The 20,988-nt window shown below is 37.7% G+C and overlaps 1 protein-coding gene across 8 annotated transcripts in view; it reads left to right on the plus strand.

Annotated features, from left to right (window-relative positions):
• The window catches only part of LOC121959156 (calcium-activated potassium channel subunit alpha-1a), a 111,836-nt gene that overhangs the window by 70,073 nt on the left and 20,775 nt on the right, over positions 1–20,988 (plus strand). For 6 of the 8 annotated variants that reach the window (XR_015774971.1, XM_088069979.1, XM_088069978.1 and 3 more), the window contains 11 exons: positions 2,695–2,805; positions 2,934–3,039; positions 3,142–3,224; positions 4,264–4,333; positions 4,599–4,754; positions 5,013–5,122; positions 6,543–6,611; positions 7,112–7,198; positions 8,707–8,783; positions 15,577–15,609; positions 19,611–19,704. Coding sequence is in view for 7 of the 8 variants with exons in the window: in XM_088069979.1 (XP_087926105.1) it covers positions 2,695–2,805; positions 2,934–3,039; positions 3,142–3,224; positions 4,264–4,333; positions 4,599–4,754; positions 5,013–5,122; positions 6,543–6,611; positions 7,112–7,198; positions 8,707–8,783; positions 15,577–15,609; positions 19,611–19,704 (996 nt within the window). In the remaining variant the exon portion in view is untranslated. Of the gene's footprint in view, positions 1–2,694; positions 2,806–2,933; positions 3,040–3,141; positions 3,225–4,263; positions 4,334–4,598; positions 4,755–5,012; positions 5,123–6,542; positions 6,612–7,111; positions 7,199–8,706; positions 8,784–9,671; positions 9,681–11,869; positions 12,044–15,576; positions 15,610–19,610; positions 19,705–20,988 lie in introns of all 8 variants that reach the window. The other 2 variants (XM_088069984.1, XM_088069985.1) reach the window with 2 other exon arrangements.

A 20,988-nucleotide genomic window follows, 5' to 3' on the forward strand; every position in this document is an offset into this window, starting at 1 on the left:
GGCTCAACTTCCAGCAAGGGGCTGAGTAATACATTTGTCAAAATACACAGGTGTGATCACCACCTGTATCATAGTTGATTATATTTATTATATTTATATTCTGCTGTGACACATTGAGAGAAAATTCTACATTGTTGTGTTGTGTTCTACATTTAATGTATGCTGCTTATAGTCAATGTACATTTGTGCCAAATTTGTGTTTGTCAATCAAGTGTTTGCTGTCATTCAAACAGTTTGATTTTGTTCACTCACCCAAATTTTTATACCAGACAAAGTGCCTAAATATAATAAAATAAAGCAAGTAAATTATCAAATGAAAATAAAGATTAATAGAAAGCCATGCTAATACTGCTCACTAATGAACTTCATACAGTATGGAGTTACAATTGAGATTAATTCATATATGCAAATAGTAATGATTTATTCATACCGTTATGGTGAATTTATGCTAAAATAGTATAATTCTACACAAAGGCAGAGCCTTTAAGACAAGAAAAAAACCATGACAAAATATAAACTTGATAAATTCAAGCTAACCTGTGTTCAGTATTAATAATTTAACTGAAGATTCCCACTCATGCATCCAATCCTGTACAACATCGCTTGCTTCATGCTAATTTTTGGAATTTTGTTTTTCTGTTTTAGAAAAACTTTTGCTGCTATGCCTGTCTATATTTCACGCTTTGCTTCTGAACATTCGTGGCCTTTATCTTCAGTCTGAGCTACACCCTCAGGACTAAACAAAATCTATTTTGGGTTTAAAAAAACTTTGGAAAGTTAGATGAGAAGACAGACACAACCATAACTGTGAGTGGTATCAATCTTCTCATCTAACTCAGAAAAAAATGCAAAAAAAAAAAAAAAGCCAAATGCCAATGCCAAACTATTTAACATGTACACTTTCGTGTCCCCACCTCTACAGCTGTTTCTAAAATTAGGGAGATTCTGCTGGATGCCTCCAAACAAAATATTGGTTTGGGACACATTCTTTAAACAAATCTTTGCTTCTTTTTTTGTAGAAAACTCACGGTTAGAGCTTCTTAAATCATTTTTTGTGTGTTATACAATTTTGTATTTGGGATTTTGTCTAACTTCCCAATTTTTATAAATTATTATTATTTATTTATTTTTACCAATTGGACATTAACCAACAATCTTGAGACACAGAAATTTAGAAAATCTGTGAATTTAGTATGAGTTTAGTTCTGGCTTCCTACATTAAAATATTAATGCATCATTATTTTTTTTGATTTACCTCTTTCTTTCTCTTCATATCTACTTTTGTCATCAGCATCTGTCATATACATTTCGCATCCTCTTGACTATTTACTTTTACAAATTACTAAACAAGTGATGCAAAACAACGATTCCTTCAAAAATGACACCTCTTGAAACCTGAGCAAAATGGTTTGACCTCTTTCACAAACATGGGATTATGGCAATGCACAGCAAGAAATTTGTAATAAGCACAAGAAAATTACCCGAAAACAAATTTAAAAAAAAAGATAAAGTTGAAAAAGAAACAAAGAAATGACCTGTGAAAATGCTTTAATTATAAAAATGTTGTAACATAATTTTAAGTTATTTTATTATGGTCATTATAAATAGTGTCTCGGAAGCTTTTTTACCTTTTCCCTCAGATATTTGTTCCTATTTTTTTTTTTAATTTCTAAATATGCTAATTTCTTGCAATTTGTTGCTCATTGCCTTATTTCATGTATTTTGAAGAAATTGCTTTCATAGTTTAAGAAGAAATTAAATTTTAAGGTGACCCTAAAACCTGGAGTGTTGCTACTCAAGGTTTTAAAGGGTTAAAAGAAGCTGTAAACAACATTCAAAACATTTATATAGCAACACATAACTATTTGCTGTGTAAAGATATAATAGCATCCTGAGCAGAGAACGATGTCGTGCTACCTCTGTGTGTCGTAATCCAAACTTCTCTGCACTGCGCTCATACAGCAGTTACTGCTGATAAAAACAACAGCAGTGTCACGAAAGCTAGTGTCCACCCTTCGATTATTGCCTGGTTAACACCATTAGCTCTGTCTGCACTGTGGCTGTTGTTAACACTTAATTCTGTTAGCACGTTTAGCAACTAGCCGCCGATTCAGCCACCTCCATGTTGAGAGCCGTGTGTAGACGATCCAAGGTCAGACTCTGAATCATAGATGTTCTGAATGTTGTACACCGCTCCTCTAAAGACACAATCACCACAGTACAGGAGATGAAATCAAGTGCTAACCTGAGTGAGTTATTTTATGAATAATTCATAAAATAAAATATACAATACAGTACAATATAGGAATAACTCTAAACTGGGTTGCTTACATAAACGATATGTGGAACTCGAGTGTGCTGATTTCATAATCTCCGTCTAAGTAAACTCTGATCCTTTATAATCTGATACTGAAATCCACTGTGCTCTCTGACCCACTCAGGCGGTCCTCACTTGTCACGGCAGGAACATCAAACATCCCTCCTGTATGAATCAATCACTTAAATACAAACAGTCCTGATTACTTTTCCATTTCACCTCTCTCATCTCAGATTTACCTTTTGATTCCAGGATGAAGATGAAAAAACAGTGTGTATGTTTGTGTGTGTGCGTGTGCGCATGTGTGCGTGTTTTGTTGTTGACTTTTATTCAGACTACATGTCAGTTTCATTTTAATTCTGCACCTCGTTTTCCAGGCACATCGTGGTTTGTGGCCATATTACACTTGAGAGCGTGTCCAACTTTCTAAAAGACTTCCTACACAAGGACAGGGATGATGTCAATGTAGAAATTGTTTTTCTCCATAAGTAAGTACAAAACATTAAAAACAACAAAAAGCACATTTCATGACTCAAGAAAAAAAAACCCAATCTCTTCAGGAGATAAGGAAAAGTGTTCCTCGTCAGATTTAAGAGTCTCTGTTTTTCTCTCTCAGTATTTCCCCTAATCTTGAGCTGGAAGCCTTGTTCAAGCGTCACTTCACTCAGGTGGAGTTTTACCAAGGGTCTGTCCTGAACCCACACGACCTGGCCAGAGTCAAGGTAACTGACAGATGACACTTTCTCCGCCTTTGAGGCTCAGAGGAACCCTGTATAAATACTACTGACTGTTATCTGTTTGCCATGTGCCATTTTTGTTTCCAGATTGAATCAGCTGATGCCTGTTTGATATTAGCCAACAAATACTGCGCTGACCCTGATGCTGAGGATGCATCCAACATCATGAGGTAAACCAAAACTGTTTCTCCAAGATTTTTTTAAAAAAAAATTGTGCTGTAGCTCCTGAAAACATACATATTTTTGTGGTGGCTTGCTTGTTTGTTGTCCGTTCATTAAAACAAATTCGTTCCACCTGCATAGTTCCTTCTTGGTGCATGTCTGAACAGAAAAAATGCAAAGTAGTCTGGTTTAATTGACCAATATGTGTGGGGCCACACACATGTAGTACATTGGCCCCAAGGGCCATACAAAATTGGTCTGAGAGCAAAAAAGGGCGTCAAATACAAAGTTTTTTTTTTTTTTTTTTTTTGGAAGTCCTGAGATTATTAAGTGGTTAATTAATATGAGGGTTTAAACCCTTTCAGAACTGTTTTTTTTTTCAAAAATACTGCTATTACCTAAACACATAAAAAAATGAATGGAGGGTTTGAATATTCAGCTCTAAGAAGTTGGACATCAATTGTGCTTTTATAAAAATACCCAATAATTTAGGGCCACTGAAAGGTATTTTGAAATGCAGATACAATAATCTGAAATAGATAAAATGATAACAAATGATCATCCTTCTAAAAGTGAATGCTAGAGTTTGATATTGTTCCTGCTTCTTTCTGGACATGAATTTGTGAGAGGTGAGGGAGAGAAAGTGAGGGTGTTGGAGCTGGCTCTCACTGTAATCACACACTCTTTGCAAAATAAAAAAATAACTCCTGGTACTCACAAGAGTGAGAACTGAGAACTCAAAGAACTCAGAGAAACAACATGAGTCTGTTACAGTACACAGTTTTCTTTCATTTAGGGAACAACCTTTTTATTTCTCTTAGCTGTAGATTTCTTAAAAAAACAAATAGAAATTCTCACATAATTGCAAGTTGTAAATTGTGTTCATGACATGCATTATAAAAATGTTTATCAGAGCTGTATGGAGTTTTTTGGTTTATTTTTAGTTTTTTGGTATATTTTTTTAACATGGCCAGAAAAGTAGACTTTGACACAGGAAAACATTTTGCAAGTGATCTGATTAGAGTTTTTCTTTCTTTCATTCATCAGAGTAATATCGATCAAGAACTACCATCCAAAGATCCGAATAATCACTCAAATGTTGCAGTACCACAATAAGGTTAGTATGATTTGTTTCTTTCTTGTTTATTCTTCTTGAGTCATTAATTAGATGTTCAATTGTTGTATTTTAGCATTTTGGTATGGATATTTATGGTTTGGTTCGTACTTTTTGCACTGATGTAATTCAGGTTGAAAAGATTGGTATAATTTAAACTTTTTTTAAAAAATCTTGTGACCATCTTGGAACATGCTGTAAATAAAGTGTTTAACTGCAGTTTATAGTTCTGTAAGGCTACCATGTAACTTTGATTTTCTCCCTCTAGGCCCACCTTCTGAACATCCCAAGCTGGAACTGGAAAGAGGGAGATGATGCGATTTGCCTTGCGGAGCTGAAGCTGGGCTTCATCGCTCAGAGCTGCCTGGCTCAGGGCCTGTCCACCATGCTGGCCAACCTTTTCTCCATGAGGTCCTTCATCAAGGTAGCCACAGCTAAGATTCACCCATCTGTGCTCACTGGATTAAGTTCAGATGTAAAGTTGGCCCCTTACATAGTTTGAATAGATAATGATTATCCCAGATGAGCCCCATGTGCAGCATCTGGTGAGTGGGTGGGGATGAACTTGTAAAAAAAACCAAAAAACAACTGCATTATTATTATTATTATTTTTTAAATCTGTGTTTAGTTCTTTTTGTATTGAAACAAGCTTTCTGTCTTTTGTAATAAATCTTTGTTGTAGATTGAAGAGGACACGTGGCAGAAGTATTACCTTGAAGGAGTCGCCAATGAGATGTACACAGAGTACCTGTCGAGTGCCTTTGTGGGCATGTCCTTCCCTGTTATTTGCGAGTAAGTACACTGAAACAAATACACTTTGATGCCTGATCTTTTGTATTCTTCTCTGCTGATTTTGGTCTTCTGCATGCAAGAAATTTACACTTTGTGGCATTAGGTAGTCGTCTTGTTACAACTTAGGTTTTTTGTATGAAGAGTCAGTCGCAGGAGTGTGAAGAAATGCAAACAGGAGCGTGGATGTCTATGATTGGATAATGTTATAACCTTAAAGGAACGCATCACCTTCCAAGTCATCTTTTGTATATCATTTACTCACCCCATGTCATGTTATATTTGGGAAGAAAACTATTTTTCTTGCATGCCTCCACAGTGAAGAAAGAAATTATAAAAAGCGAATGTTTTGATTAATTCACAAAAGGGGGTGCTGCATATAATGATGGCAAAACTTTCTTCTCTCACACAACTCATGCAGTAAAATCCAGGTATTATTTATCCAGTCCTATGCTTAGTACTTCCCAAACATGTATTTTTGCTAAAACTGTTACATTTGAAAAACCTCTGCATACTCAGTGTCGTGCACCTCTGAACAATGAAAAAATAAATGAAAAGGCAAAAAATAACCACCACACAATTGTGTTGTGATGATTGGATTACTTCTGTATGAGTCCTTTTTTGGGAAAATCCTGCATAGTGTGTCTTTGAATAGTAACGTTAAATAAATGACACTTGGATTATACTGCATGCCGTTAAAGCCATCCTCCCTTTTCCTGGTTTTCATCAAGAATATTCTCTGATTTGTTCACCCTGGAGGCATAACAGAGTAACAGTTTTCTTCACAAATTCAGCATAACACGGGGTCATTTTGGGGGTTAAGTATTCTTAAAGTCAAAGGTGAAGGCAGACGTGGTTGCAGTTGTTTTGATTTTTCATCATTTCTTTATCTCAAGATTACAAAATTAATTATCATGTCAGAATAACTAAGTTATGTTCTTGAGATGGCTAGATAAACCCTACTTATTTTGAGAAAAGCAAACTAAAGACTGTTTTCTCAAGTCTTGGAAATTATCCATTTATTACAAGAAAACAAACCTAAATCACACGATGATCATAATAATAAATGTGATGATTGGTAATTGTGAGCTTGAGATAATGGAATAAAAAAAAGCAAACATTCCCACTCTATGGTTTCCACATGTTATTAGCCATTTGTCTACATACTCCTTGAGTTACCATATTTTAATATCATAATTACATGAATTATGTTTTTAGCTACTGGATGTGTAAATTGAAGACTCAAAAAAGCTACTATAATTCCACAAAAGATGACAAGTGTGCGAATAAAGTGTGCTCAGCCTCAAAGTTAAATCAGACCTTTAAGTAGAAAAATGTGGCGCTCAAAGCTAAGATGATTTTCAGAGAACTACAAATATTTAGTGTGCATCAAATCTAATTATATTGCCATTCTCCTCTGCAGACTCTGCTATGTGAAGCTAAAGCTGCTGCTGATAGCTATAGAGTACAAGTCTGATCAAAGGGAATGCAGGTAAGTGGATGCGCTCACAGTGGATCGTTGAAGTCATTAAAATTCATGGATGCAAAAACTTAAATGTGCAGGTGTGTTTGCTGTGTCAGTATTTGCTTTCAGTAATAAAGCTACTTTAAATCAGCTTCTCTGTTTGACTGCAAACACAAGCCGCTTTACAAAATGTGCTAAATTGGTGTCTGAATTGGTTTGTTCACAGACATCACAGGCGTCTCTGATAACATCCTGACACATGAATGGGAAAGGTGGCAGTCGGTCTCTTTAAACACAGCTGAAGCTTTTTTTTTCTCTAATGTACTGCTCACTTTATACCATTTGGAGTGTCACTGCTATCTGCCTTCATCAACTTAATTTAATAAACAGAGGCTATCGAGCCAAATGAGTTGCGAAAACTAATCCTGCCAGCGTGTGCCACTGCCAGTGATTAGTGCAAAGCCTCGCAAATTCTGTGATATATATAACTTTCCACTGTGACATCTTTGGTCTATAAATCCTCACAGCACCCTGATAAACCCTGGAAACCACGTGAAAATGCAGGAGGGGACATTGGGCTTCTTCATTGCCAGCGATGCCAAAGAAGTAAAGAGGTAATGAATGAGACATGAGATTAAATGGTTTCTATAGGTGAAAGTACTCAGCGAGAGGCTCCCTTATGTTGTTTTTTTCCTGCAGTGTTGCATAAGCCATAAAGTTATATCTATACACATTATTTCAATTGAATTCTAAAATGTAATATAACTTGCCCAGACTCCATAAGACTGTAGACAATCTATAGAATGGCTATGTAATGTGATTTTAAGTTCTTGCAAATATTGTTTTTTCTTTCTATCAAGTAGATTTTTTTTTTTTAAATCAAGGAAACAGTGACTTTCATGAAAAAGAATGAATGTAGGATTGGATCATCAGAGAGTTCTGTGGAAGTTGAGAGCGCTCACGCCGCAAAACAAAATCTTGGGTCTCCAGTAGTACGCTGCACAGCACACTGACTAACAAATAGACAAAACAAAAAAACCTGACTGCTCGACTTGAAGCAATCTCAGTTGATTAGGGCAGCTCTAGTAAAATTGATAAGGCATTTACGGCAACAAAACAGATTTTCAACTGTTTGCTTGCACTAATGCCGATGATTATCATCTGTTATCATCTCACAAAGTTGTCCTGTAGATAGTTTAATAACGGCAGAAGAAAACAAGACAAAAAGACAAATTAGTCAGTGGAGGAAAATATGATATTTCTCAAGAAAATCAGCAACCAAAAGCACATACTAAAAAGTAAATATGATCCACAAATAACAGCAAACACAAAACAATGAATGAGGGAGGAAATTCTGATGAAGATTAATTCAAGAAATCTGTGGATGTAAAATGCCTCACCTAGCAATGACTGTAAAGGTTCAGTAGAATAAATCCTCAGAAATGAATCCTTAATTGCAAAGCAGCTGCAAGAGCACAGCTGTGGAACATAGAGTGACCCCGCTCGCACGAATCATGAACTGACTGCTGTGCAAGTCTATAGTGTAAAATCAGTTGCTCGTCATTAAGCCAATTGTTTCTCCCGGTTGTGGAGCACTCCTCTCAGGATCCCTTTTTCTTATTTTTTTTCGTCTTTTACTGCCATAAACTCGGCCATGTTGCAGTCAAAATTACCAAAGTTTTTTTCCTTACTTTGGTTGCTATGGTCTTTTGTGTTACAGTTTCACCAACTTTAAGGGATCCCTTAAGTACAGTATAGGACCAGTATGAGGAGAAAACTCATTATAGGCCTACTTATTTGAACATTTAAAGAAAAACTTAAGGAGAAGACTTTTGTGCATGTTCCTTAAATCAAAATCAGACTTCAAGGAAAATCTTAATGAGTATCCAGCCAAACGGACTGAAGTTTTTAATTCAACCCGATTATTTCTGATGAAAGGCAGACTCAATTTTAACAGTTTTTCTGTAAGTATCAAATAGTTTTATTAAATGTTTCTGTTTCAGAGTAATTACATGAAAACTGAAACTACTTGTTGCAGCTGCAGTGAAGAAAAAATGTCTGTAAACTTTTTATCAGCATGCTGGACATCGACTCACATGTGATTCTTCTTTCTCTTCCATAGGGCGCTGTTTTACTGTAAAGCCTGCCACGATGACATCACTGACCCCAAAAGGATAAAGAAATGTGGATGCAAGAAATGTAAGTGACCGCACATAATAACATTGTATAAGTTTGTTTGATTTCAGAAATGTTTCTTCACAGCACTGAGCAAGCATCAATCTAGTAGCGTGATGTGTTTACATGACCTACATAGCCAACGTGTCCAAACCAATTAGTTCTTACATTAATTATTCACTTCCTTGTAACTTGTGCTGAAGAAAGGTCATTGGATCTCTTTCCGCAGCCAAAACAAACAGGTGCACTCCAAGTTTCCCTCGTAAAACTACACGTTTGGGCCTCTGTATGACATAAATACCTGCCTACATTGAGTCAGTTCACCCAAATTACAAAGCTTCTTACTTGTGTCTTATTCATGCAAATGGATTTGTTTCAATTTTTTTAAGTTTTTCTTCTCTGGGATCTGCTTTTTGTGTGTGATTTGGGTGAACTGATTCTTTATTTATTTGTGTTTCGTTCAGGATGAGAAGATAGAATTATTTAAGGAATATTATCTTTTCCATGTGATTCACACCTATTATAGACACACACAGAAAAGGGAGCAACCAAACTAGTTACCTCCTCTCAAACCACCTGTGAATACAGTCTAAATGTGCATTTTGTCTGTTTGCCTGTAGATGTTTGCTATGTTTTCTTTTTTTTATAATAGCTGTCTGCACTGCTCCAGTTCATCGATAACTTTGTGATGTTAACAGGCATTCAGAGAGACTGTTAACACCACAGGTACCTGAATGGATTGTGTGTTTCTAGACTTAAAAAAAAAACATCATGTGCCACTTTGTTGCTCTTTCACTTGGATTAAACATCATTTGACTCGTCTTAACCACTACAGCTAACAACTAATCTTAACATGTGATGTATTCTCTTCCTGCTGCTTGGGAACTTGACACACTTTCCTTAAAATTATAGTGATATATTGTGAGTAATGTGGATTAATTCCTCTCAAAACACAGCCTGCTACCCCCCGATTGAAGCAACTTGTTTGAATGTACTGTAAATGTTGCATGTACAGTGGTTGATGCTGCCTGGGTCCTCCAAGTTGTCATGTGTATGTCATTTTTAGATGGAGGGAAACGATTAACAAAAATGAACAAATTTAAGATTTTGCTATTATTATAATTATTGAAACAGAGACAGGGATTAACAGATGAGCAGACAATACCTACAGAATACATTGATGCTCTTGTTATTCAGGGAAAAAAGTGATTGCAGCTTCCACAAAGTATTAACAGAGTATCAACATTTTAATCATGCTTACTTTAGGCAGTAATACTCATTATCACCACCAGGTGTCCCCACAGACCTATGACAAACACAGCATACGTTCTCGAGGAGCAGAGCTTGAAAGACTCCAGGATGAGAAATAAGTGATATTTCTCATTTGAACCGTTTTGATGAAAGAAATCATTTCATTCCAAAATGATGTCATTGATTTGAGTGACTGTACAGTTTCTTGCAACATTTTTGATATCAGGGAGGTTTTTTTCCGGCAAATAGCCAAGTTTTTGTTGGTGATATGCTACTTGAGAATTTTACATAGATTTATGGTCTTACAAGAATGTTTGAACCTATAGTTTTAGTTTTTTTCTGGATTCACTTATAGATCTAAATCCAGAAAACATTGTCACATTGACTCTTTATTGGAGGAATTTCTCTCAATTTCAATTCCCCACTAGAATAAGAAACTGATACAGTTATGTAATTGTGAACTTCTGACACATGCTTGAATCATGTTCCAGCAGACAGTGGACATAAGCTAGTAGAGGTCATGTTGGACTGGCTGCAGCCCAGTTGCCAGAATAAATGTTGGCATTGTACATTTCTGAAAACCATGTTTGTACGTTTCAGTTTTAACGGATGTATGTTGAAGCTTTCCGTTTTAATTTTCAATTTTATTTAGTTAAAATGCTGTGATTAATTTGTGGTTAGAAAAAAAAACACTTGTTAAGGGTTAGGAAAGGAACATAGACTTTTGTGGTTACAGACTTGCCTGAAAATGTTCCGAACTTTTGTTAAAAAACACCCACTTTTATCATTATAAACACAACTGTAAATGTCCTGGACTCTAGTTAAAAAATTCTGGCCTTTGTCACTCCAACATGCCTGGAAGCACACCGAACTTTCATTAAAAAAAGTCCACTTTTATCATTACAAACAATCCTGGAAATATCTTGAAATCTTGTTAAAAAATTCAGTTTTTGTTGCTAGGAAAATAGCATAAAATGTCTCAAACTCTTGGTAAAAAATACTGCCGTTTGTTGCTATAAATATAGCCGGGCAAGTCCCAAACTTTTAAACTATTATTGAACTATTATTATTATTATTATATTATATTATATTAAACACCTGCTTTAGTTTCTACAAGCATGGCTGGAAATATTCAAAACTCTTGTTGAAAAACAGCTGCTCTTGCTGCTGCAAACAATACTTGAAATGTCCAAAAAAAAAAAAAAGAACGAAAAAAAACCACCACCCACTTTATTGCGACAAACATGGCTGGAAATAATTAACCCCCTATTTTTGTTGATCTCCAACAGTGGTTTGTCTGCATAGAAGCCATCTCTGCTAGGTGTCACACCATCCACCATGCCCTCCTCCTGCCGATAACAAACTAATCTCATATATGTGTAATCTGAACTTTAGAAATGTTGATGACATATATGAAACAAACAAATGTAATATATCAGTGGTTTGCAGAAACATACAATGCCAACATGTTATTCTGGTGACTGGGCTGAGAGATGAGGGGTAGGGATGACGTTAGGAGGGGAACGCTTGGGAAATCTTGTCTCTTCTGCTGCTGAAAAAAATCATGACCTGCTCCCATCCCCCTACCCCTACTCATGTCACAATTTTACCCCAAAACCACACGACTTTATGACCTCATGGTATTTCCCCCACTAGTCCCAGAAATGACTCTTACTGAATAAACCAAAGAGTGGAGAAAAAACAGTGACATTTGCACGCTGTCAACACAAAGTTTATCTTATGCATCCCAGCAGTAGCCTTCCTCTGTGCCCTGTCTTGCCTTTGTCCACTCTTCCTCCAGAACGACCCTCTACATTAACCTGCTCTTCCTCTCCTCTCGTCTGAATCCGTGACTGTAGCCAAGACGGCCGCCTACAAGAAAATGAGACTGGCATGTTGTTTTGATTGCGGCCGCTCAGAGCGGGACTGCTCTTGCATGCCGGTTAATGTGCGTTGTAACATGGACTCCCCTCAACGCGACATCCCACTCTCTGCTGTCTCTGTTAATGATTGCTCGGCCACTTTACGTGCCTGTAAGTTGTCGCCATGACATGTGCTCTTCAGTGTTTGTAACATGCACTGTGTTAACCGTGCAGCGTGTCTGTGTCTAGCTCTAGAAGCTGTGTCGTCACCGTCATGGATATAGATGACGCTTTAGTGTTTATGATTTTCAGTCAGCTCGTGTCCTTCCCCCTGTGTTGCTACTTTTAGAGGTGACTTTTAGCTGTTGTGAAGCATGCCAGTGTACTGTTTTGCTGGTGTTTTGTCAGAGAATGTGAATTCAAATTGACCTGCAGTTTAAATGAACCCAAAGGTCACAAATTTTTGAGTGTGGAAACTGATTCTCCCTTGAAACACAGTATGCTTCCCCCTCCAGTGACCTCGCCAACATATTTACAAGACATTAAAGCCATGAAAAATGTACAGCTGTGCATCCCCGCCACTAATCTCACGATGCACACTCGAACTTGGGAATCCTGGTTGAGAATTTGCAAGCATTTTGTCAAATTATTTGTTTTGAATGGAGTGCTATAATGATGTCGCTGGAGAGGGTAACTTAATCTTTTTAAGAATAACCCAAATAACATTCACTTAATCTAAATATTTCACTGCTCTACCCTCCAGATATGGGTGAACAGGATAGGATTTGAGATATTTATATGTATAAACGCCACTGACAATTAATTAAAAAAAAAAAGAAAAGGCATGCTTGAGAACGCCTGAGGGGATTTTCTGAGGGTAGCGGTACATATTGAGGTTAATGTACTGGTTTTATTAAATTAAGATCAAAAGCTTGAACAAGCACTATGAAGAAAATCTGCAAAACATATTCAGTACACAAACCAGGGCCAGCGGAGAAGCTCATGATTTTAGTTTCAAGCTTTCATGGAGATTTTAGTGTCATGATATTGATCGAATTGTACAATAAGATGATGAGAATATGGTGGAATAGAACTGGAAGAGGAATAAAAGTCAGTAGAATAGTGCGGGATCATATTGGATTTTAGTGAACCGGCCTGAACTGAATTGAGCTGCATATAAATTCTTAACTCAAGTGTGATTCCCCTTTAAAGCCAGAGGGCATGTTAAATTGTACTGATGTATCGCAGAAGGCATGGAGAATGTGTCTGAGTTTGCAGAGCGTTGATACAATTTGCTGGAAAACATTGCAGACTGTCATACAGTTTTAGCAAATGTCTCTTGATCAAAGACCGTCTCTGTGTATAGTTGAACATCTCTGGGCGTTTCCACCCCTCGACATGTCTTCCAGGGCTGTGTGCTGTGAGCATTGCCTGGCTAGCTGGGCTCGAGCCGAGCTCCGGAGTTGCTGTCGACACGGTGCGGGAGACGCGCGGAGCAAGGCCTTATACGGCCTGACGTGGAAATTATGTTTGCATTTTCATTTTTGGAGTGCTACCGGTTGTCATGAAACTCAGCCTGACAGTTCCTAACCACCAGGCAGCTGAGTGCCCCCGCCCCTCTCCTCCTCTCTCGTTGTGGGACAGATGCTAGCCTGTTAGTCCTGTGACTCTGCTCGCGCCCTCCGATTGCAGGCGACAGATGCCAGGACCAGCAAGGTCCCTGTTTGAACATTGCTGTCACTGTCCTGCCTTAAGCTCAATGCATGACCTTTATTGTAAGCAAGGGGTTGAAATAAGGTACTAATGAGCATGTGTGGGACTCACGGCTCCAAAAAGTGACTCACAGAAAGTTCCATGCATCCGTGCAGGTTGTGTCAGGCAGTGCAGACGAATGGGAAACGGATTTTGGGAAAGAGGAGAAAAAATAAACACAACACTGTAGACTTCAGAACAAGAACACATGCAATATTGTCACATATTGTAAGTCTTGTTACATTCATACCTTCTGACTAAATGTTAATGCAGGCCTATGTGGAAAACAAAGGTGATTTTCATGTCAAAGATCCAGATATCCAAGTTAAAATCAGGTTAGATTTAGTTTACATTTTAGGTTGTCAATGATAAACTGTCTTTCAATGTAAGCTGTACTATAGACCTTCATCACATCGAAATATATAAGTCATTTAAAGCTGCTACAACAAGAGTTATATCTAATTCAACTCAATCAACAGAATCTACAACTGTGATCCTTGATTTTGCATTTTCAACTAAATTACCAAACATTCCCTAGTTTCATAATTGAGGTGATTTGTGTTTTTCCTTGTTTTAAATGACAGCAAATTGGTCATTTTTAGGGTCTGAATTGTTAATGCAACAAAACTATTTTAAGAGCTTGGGCTTTAGAACATTGTAACAAGCTTTTTTCACTATTTTGTGACATAAAATAGACCAAACAATAAATTAATAGAAGCTGATACTAGGGATGTACCGAGTTATCGCCACACAGCAGTCGTCTTGATGACTGCCATTGGCCTATTGCCAATAAAATGTCATTCACAGGCTGAAAAGCAGGGCTTGATGACTGACGTCCTATCATCTTGTGGGACAATAGAAAACATATTTAGGACAAGCTCGTCCCTGGGACGCTTTGGGAAGAAAAGACACATTGAACGCACTATCATTGCATTATGGGGCGTGCTCTATTTTTAACCTGATAATGCTTCAATGTGAGCAACAAATCTGTGTTGACAGTGGTGGGAGAAGAGCTAGTTTCTGTTTGCGGTCAGCAGCAGGTGGCCTGAACAGACATTTTGTTTAGTTACATTTAATTACATTATGATGTGTTCAAGTAAAAATTAGTATTGGGTGAAGGTAAATTATAACATTATCATGATGTGTTCAAAAGTAATCATGTAAAATGTAGTTTCTGGTGAGAAACTTCAGTAAATATAGTATAGTTAGTTATAGTATATAGTTCAAAGGAGACATTTGTTAAAGTTTTCACAGTAATATAAAATAGATATTAGAGAGTTAACTATTAGGCCTTTGATGTGGTTATTTTTAGAAAGGTTATTTAGAAAGGTTATTTCAAAGGTTGTTTTAAAAATGTGTATGATTGAATTTGTGCTTATTAAAAAATAGTGTAATGAGGAGTTGAATGACTTTAAAACAGTTATTTTGTGATAGTCAGGGTTTTTTTGTTTCCTAGGCTCAAAATGGGGGATAAATTATAAGAAAATCATCTGTCATGGCTGTCACCCTAATCATTATCTTAACCATAGTTATTGGTATTGGCCCACAATTTCACAATAGGTGCATCCTTACAAAAGCATAAACTGTTGTGTAAAAGTAAAACCTTACAGGTTATTAATTGAATTTAACCTGGACATCTGGACATCTTTTGACTTGCAAATCACCAAACCAGTGCTCTCTGTGCCACCTCAAACACAAATGTCCATATTCAGCAGGTGACAGATGATCCACAGTTTAAGCTCACTGACCACATTGCTTAAAAAAAACCACACTCCTAACTGACCCGTGTTTTATTTCTCATTGTTTTGTCCATGTTGTCTTCAAGGCACCACCCTGTTTATTAACGTGCCTTAAAGAGAAATCTGTCAGCCTTCAGTTGTCATTTATGATTTGCTTTCATTAGAACCTGTTCTCCCCTGTAACCTCTCATTTGTCTCTGCATTTTTTCTCAGCTAAAAATAGCTATAATGGATATATCAAATCAAGTAAGTTTTGATTTCCATTCTCTCTTTTGTCATTTGTTTCTAACCCCCTCCACTCGTGCATTCTCACCATGTGAACTGTCTCTAACTCTGCTGTGTTTCACTGTTTGCGGCTCATCGCTCTGTCCAGTCTACCATCATCCATCATTATACTTTATATGCAAAGCATTAGGAGATTGTGTCTGAGTGGTTTTTGTTGAGTGTCAGTTGTGGCTCAGCAGTAGATGGTGCTACTGCTTCACTGTGGGTGTGAATAAATCTGGAGTGCAGCTTAAAAATACATTAAAAAAATAAAGTAAATGTGAAATAATATATAATGAATATTTATATTTAGAGAACAGACAGGAGGAATAGGAAAAAGTGCAAGAGTTATTCTGATATTTCCACAGTTCTCATACAGCCAGTAGAGGAGTGTGAACTATGTGGGTTGTCCACTTCAACAGTATCTGTGATAGGCAGCAGATCTGCCACAACATGTTGTCCTGAAGAAGTGCTGTGCATGTTTGACATGGGGCAGATGAATAGTGGAGGTCTGGAGCAGAGAGGATAATCTGCTCGACAGCTGACTGTTGAAATAATCATCTCTATTCTCCAGTTTTTGCTCCTAGCCATTTTTTGGGAGTAAGGGGAACACTTTTCCTCTGCTTCCTTTTTTTTTATTATGTTATCTCTTCGATTGTACCTCAGTTATAACACCAGTGGAGCTTCCACATTTGAAGTGGAAAACGAATTCATCTCTCCCTCATCAGACATAAACTGCAAACAGCAGCTAGTGGTTGTTAATCCACACTGTCACCTCCTTGTTCTTATGGCATAACAATCGCTGGAACACCTGAAAGCATATTTATTAATTCATGTTTATTATAAATATCACAGTAAATGTCAAATCCAACATTTCATTCGGTGGCTATACCAAGTGGTTAAGTGGTGTTTAATAAAAATGAGGTTTTTTAATTATTCAGCTATTAGCATTCTTGTGCCAGAAAGAATTACCCCCAAAAACCAGTGATTATGCTTTAATTATGATAAGAGTCACAAGATGTTTTATTAACATACACACTGCAGGTCTTATTGAAGTCAGCTTGAATCAAATCCTGTCTTGTGGTTAATGCAAAGTATTCAAGGGTTCCTTCACCCAAATCACAAAGCAAGAGTTTTTTATGACTGGTGGTGTCGAGTCATGCAGATAGCTTCGGTTTTATGCACACATGTTTTGAAATATCTGTCCCTGAGATTTATGCCTCCAAACTACACGATGGAGGTGAACTGAATTGTGTTTGTGGTGCTTACAACATATCTTTCAGAAAAATACTGTCCTACTTACTCTGGATAATCTATCGAAATGACTGTTTTCAGTTTTCATAGTGATTATTTCTTCAATATAAAATAATTCCAATAGAATCTGTTGACACTTGATGACTATTGAGATGTAAAGTTTAATTGCTGGGAGCATCACAAATTTAATTTTATTCACTTACATTGTAAGGCAAGGTAGTTAAGGTAAGGTATACTGTAAAATCCCATGGGGAAATTTGTGTTGGACTCAAAACTGCTGCTTAAAAAAACATAGACACTCAGTCATAAATACAAACACTTGCCTTGATGTTTGGAGGAAGAAATCTTTTTACATAGATTGTGCAGTGGGGCCACAATGAAGACCCTCCATTATCCTAGTTTTTCTTTTTTCATAAAGAACCAAACAGCCCAGATATAATGTGGCCCTGCAGTGTGATTTTTAGATAAAATGCCAGCATTATGAAAGAGGCGTGGCACGAAACACAACAGTTTCTGCCTCTACCTCTAGTGCGACACATAACGTATGTGTTGGGCAGTGCTTTCTAAACAAGGACGATGGCATAACATCATTTATCATGTCTGTTATATAGAAATTGATCTAGTCTTGTGCTCGGAGGTAAAAGAGCTCCCTGATCCTATCCACCAGTTGACCTCATTGTCAATTTATGGACATTTTTGGTTGCTGTCCTTGATCATTATGTTATCTGCTGAGTGATACTAGCTGCGGTTTTAATCTCACCCACATACAGTACTGTGCAAAAACCATCAGCCACCTTAAACTTTGTTATGTTAGCACGATTATAATGATCATACATACTGTATTTATTTCTCTATAGTCTCTTTACTAAAATACAACCAAAACATACAGGAAATATGCATGCAGAATTAAAAACGCAAATATTTCAGAATAAAACAACTTCAACAGGACTATGTTGAAAGTATTAAGTGTGACCTTTGTTTCCACTTAGCATGTCCTGAGCTCTTTATTTTTGTGATTTGGGTGAACTTACCCTTTAAAAAAAGCAAAGAGTCCATTGACTATGCATTGTACAGATCCTGATTTTGACTCCTCTTCATTTAGCAGTAAACGACGGTCCCCTAATCCAGTCGTCAGCTTATCAATACAAATCAGCTAAACTGATCCACAACTCAGCCACCGAGGTCTGTAGGGGGCCCAGTTGCGGAGTTGAGTCGGTCCCACTGGTAAACAACCGCAAGGGAAGCCTGCTGCCCCCCGCTGAGCCGTCTGCTCTAAGACTGAGCTTCATGGGCTCTGGGGTCCTGGGCCAGGTGGGCCGGCTACCAGGGGTGGCAGAAGAGGCCATCCGGCTCCAGCGGGCACGTAGCCTTCCGGTGAAATACAGATACCACCGGAGTCACTCCAATAACGCCACGCTCAGTCACAGGCACTGTAAGCCCCCCACTCCCCCTCCCCTTGGCGTGTTTGGCAGGCCTGAACTCAACAACAGCACAACCAGTGCATGTGCTTGCCAGGCTGGAGTGGTTGCATGTGTAGCATTCCTTACTAATGACCCAGTGTGCAGCTGTCAGCTGTGAAACATTAAATATTGAACAGGCCAAGCAAGATGTGAAGGGCCAGTGTGTTGGAGCATCCCTCTCCACTGGAAGCCCCCCGTAACCCCACGTTTTCATTACAGCCTCAGGTATGTTAGCAGTGGCTGAAGTCCTGTGTTCATCTGCAGAAGAGCATGATCTTTGAGACTTTATTGAATATAATGCAAACCCCTTTCTTCGTTATTGAACCCCCATTTCTTGAGTGTATTTTCTGTGATGTGTAACAGGCCATTCCCACTGTTATTAACGATGGCTGTTAAAATGCGATTAGCAGAAACACTTTTCTTGCTGCTCGTGTTTATTTTACTAAAGTCTGCCACAGAGTAGAGCTGTTTTCTTCAGCTTATGAAAATATTTGCCTGATTACTTTACTCGAGGGTAAAACTTGTAATTCGTTCCCTGCGAAGAGCTCAGTGCAGTTTCGTGTAGCGATAGAGACAATGTCCGAGGGGCATCTCAGCTGTACATAAATCACTCTGGCATGAGGACCAACATAATTATATGAGCCACAGGCATCACTCCCAAGATGAAGAAAGACCAGCAGTCCAGACAGGATTCTGTATTGGCACATAAGGGCCTTATTTATAATGCTGGACACATGATGTTTATAGGTTATTACCTTAATTAAATAAGAACGTGAATGATTAGCATGGCCAGAAGAGCAGCTATCCAAGTCTGGGTCTGAGGAAATTTGTACTAACAAGGGTTTGAAAAATTAAAGTATGCTCCCTTTTAGGTATTTGTGACACTACATTATCTGAATTACCGCAGTTATCTGGATTAGTGTGTGGTGAATAAAACCCTCACAGATTTAGCAAGTGGCATGATGGTTGATGATGGCACTATTGCATGTTTGCATCTTCATACACAATCATGCAAATGATGTGCTAATGTATGCTGTTGTCATCATGCAAACATTGGATTGTTTTCTGTTGCACACTAGTTAAATTGTCCTGTCCTCTTCATCTCGTCCACCCAGCATCTCTTTCCACCCTGTGTTTCTGTAACCATGTTATCTCTTTTAATTCACTGACCTCATGTTGTGCTGTGGTGTTCTTTTTGCTCTCACTGATTTTTGGATTTTTGAATATCTTCTGATACTTGCATGCTCATACCATTGGCTTTTGTTGCAGTTGAAGAGGACCAACAGTCGGCCTTGTCGCCTAAAAAGAAGCAACGTAATGGAGGCATGAGAAATTCTCCCAACTCATCACCTAAAATAATGAGGTAGGACAACAGTAATGACATTTCTGCTTTGTCTTCTGTGTGTTGAGTTTATATTTATTTAATTATCCTAATCTTCAAAATTTGTTTTTATTTTTTATTTATTTTTGCAAAAAACAAAATAACAAGCTAAAAGAAACTAAAATGTTGCATATAGCCCAACATTTTCTTCCACAATGCGGGCATGCTATCTAAAAATCACACACCAGGGCGGCAAAATATCATCATTGTTTTGTTCTGTTAGAAAAAAAAGCAGCCCTATTGCTGGATCTCTCTATTATTGACACAAGGGCTGAAGTAATTTAATTTACTCTTTATCCATAAATTGTTAGTAGTGCAGCTTTAAGGGTCATGTTAAACAAAACAAAGCTAAAAAAAAAGTATCTACAGGGATATTGTTACTCTGTTTTTTTGAATGCTCAACAAGCAATAGTATACACTGTAGAAAACTGAAGAAAGTGTTTATGTACTCTTGCTTTCATGGCAAACATGTCAGACCTGCAGAGGGGCTCTATGCCACGAGGTTTCAAGTGACACCCACCGTCTACAGCTCCTAAACAGGCCTGGCACTAATGACAGCGGCAGCCAGTCAGAGAGGCTCTAAAGGATAGATAGCCCAAGGCTATTCATCTATTGTTGGATCCCTCTGAGCTCTTTTCAGCACGTAAGGCCACAGATGATATGTATCATCACAATGAAAGTCGAATTCAAATGCTACCTTGCTTTTATCTTGTCCTGTGAAATTAAATCGGCCCTTATTGATTTTGACTGGAGATAACACTGTTATTCAACAAGAAGCCATTACAGGAATGATAATAGTAATAGTCATTGTCATTAAGTGCCATGTTACAAGGAAGCAAGGCAACAGGGAAGCCCTCAGACTGACGTATACAAAGTGGAATTGTACAGATGAAATTGAATTAAAACTGACAGATGACTTTATGCTCCCATTGCTAATGTGGCTGCTGTTCATTTGACATTCAGAATATAAATCCACAAATGTCTCTATTGTTTAATACTACGAGATAGTAAAATAGCGCAGTAGTTATAGAAGTAGCTTGGTATTATATATAAAAGGAGTGTTCATATGCATAATTCAGCATGCTCCTTTTGATCTATGGCCTCTGTTTTTTCAGGTGGGCGTTTGCCCATGTTTGATTGTTTGATTTGGTTCAAAGTGGTGTCAAAGTTGCATCCCTCCAGGTGATTTCCAGACTCTGGGGTAACAAAAGTAAGCTTTTCTGATGCTATAGCCATCAGCTAAAATCAGCCCACCAAACCAATCCA

The sequence above is a fragment of the Plectropomus leopardus genome, chromosome 19 (assembly GCF_026936395.1).
Source record: "Plectropomus leopardus strain MGB_pleo_1.0 chromosome 19, ASM2693639v1, whole genome shotgun sequence".
Classification (NCBI taxonomy): Eukaryota; Metazoa; Chordata; class Actinopteri; order Perciformes; family Serranidae; genus Plectropomus; species Plectropomus leopardus.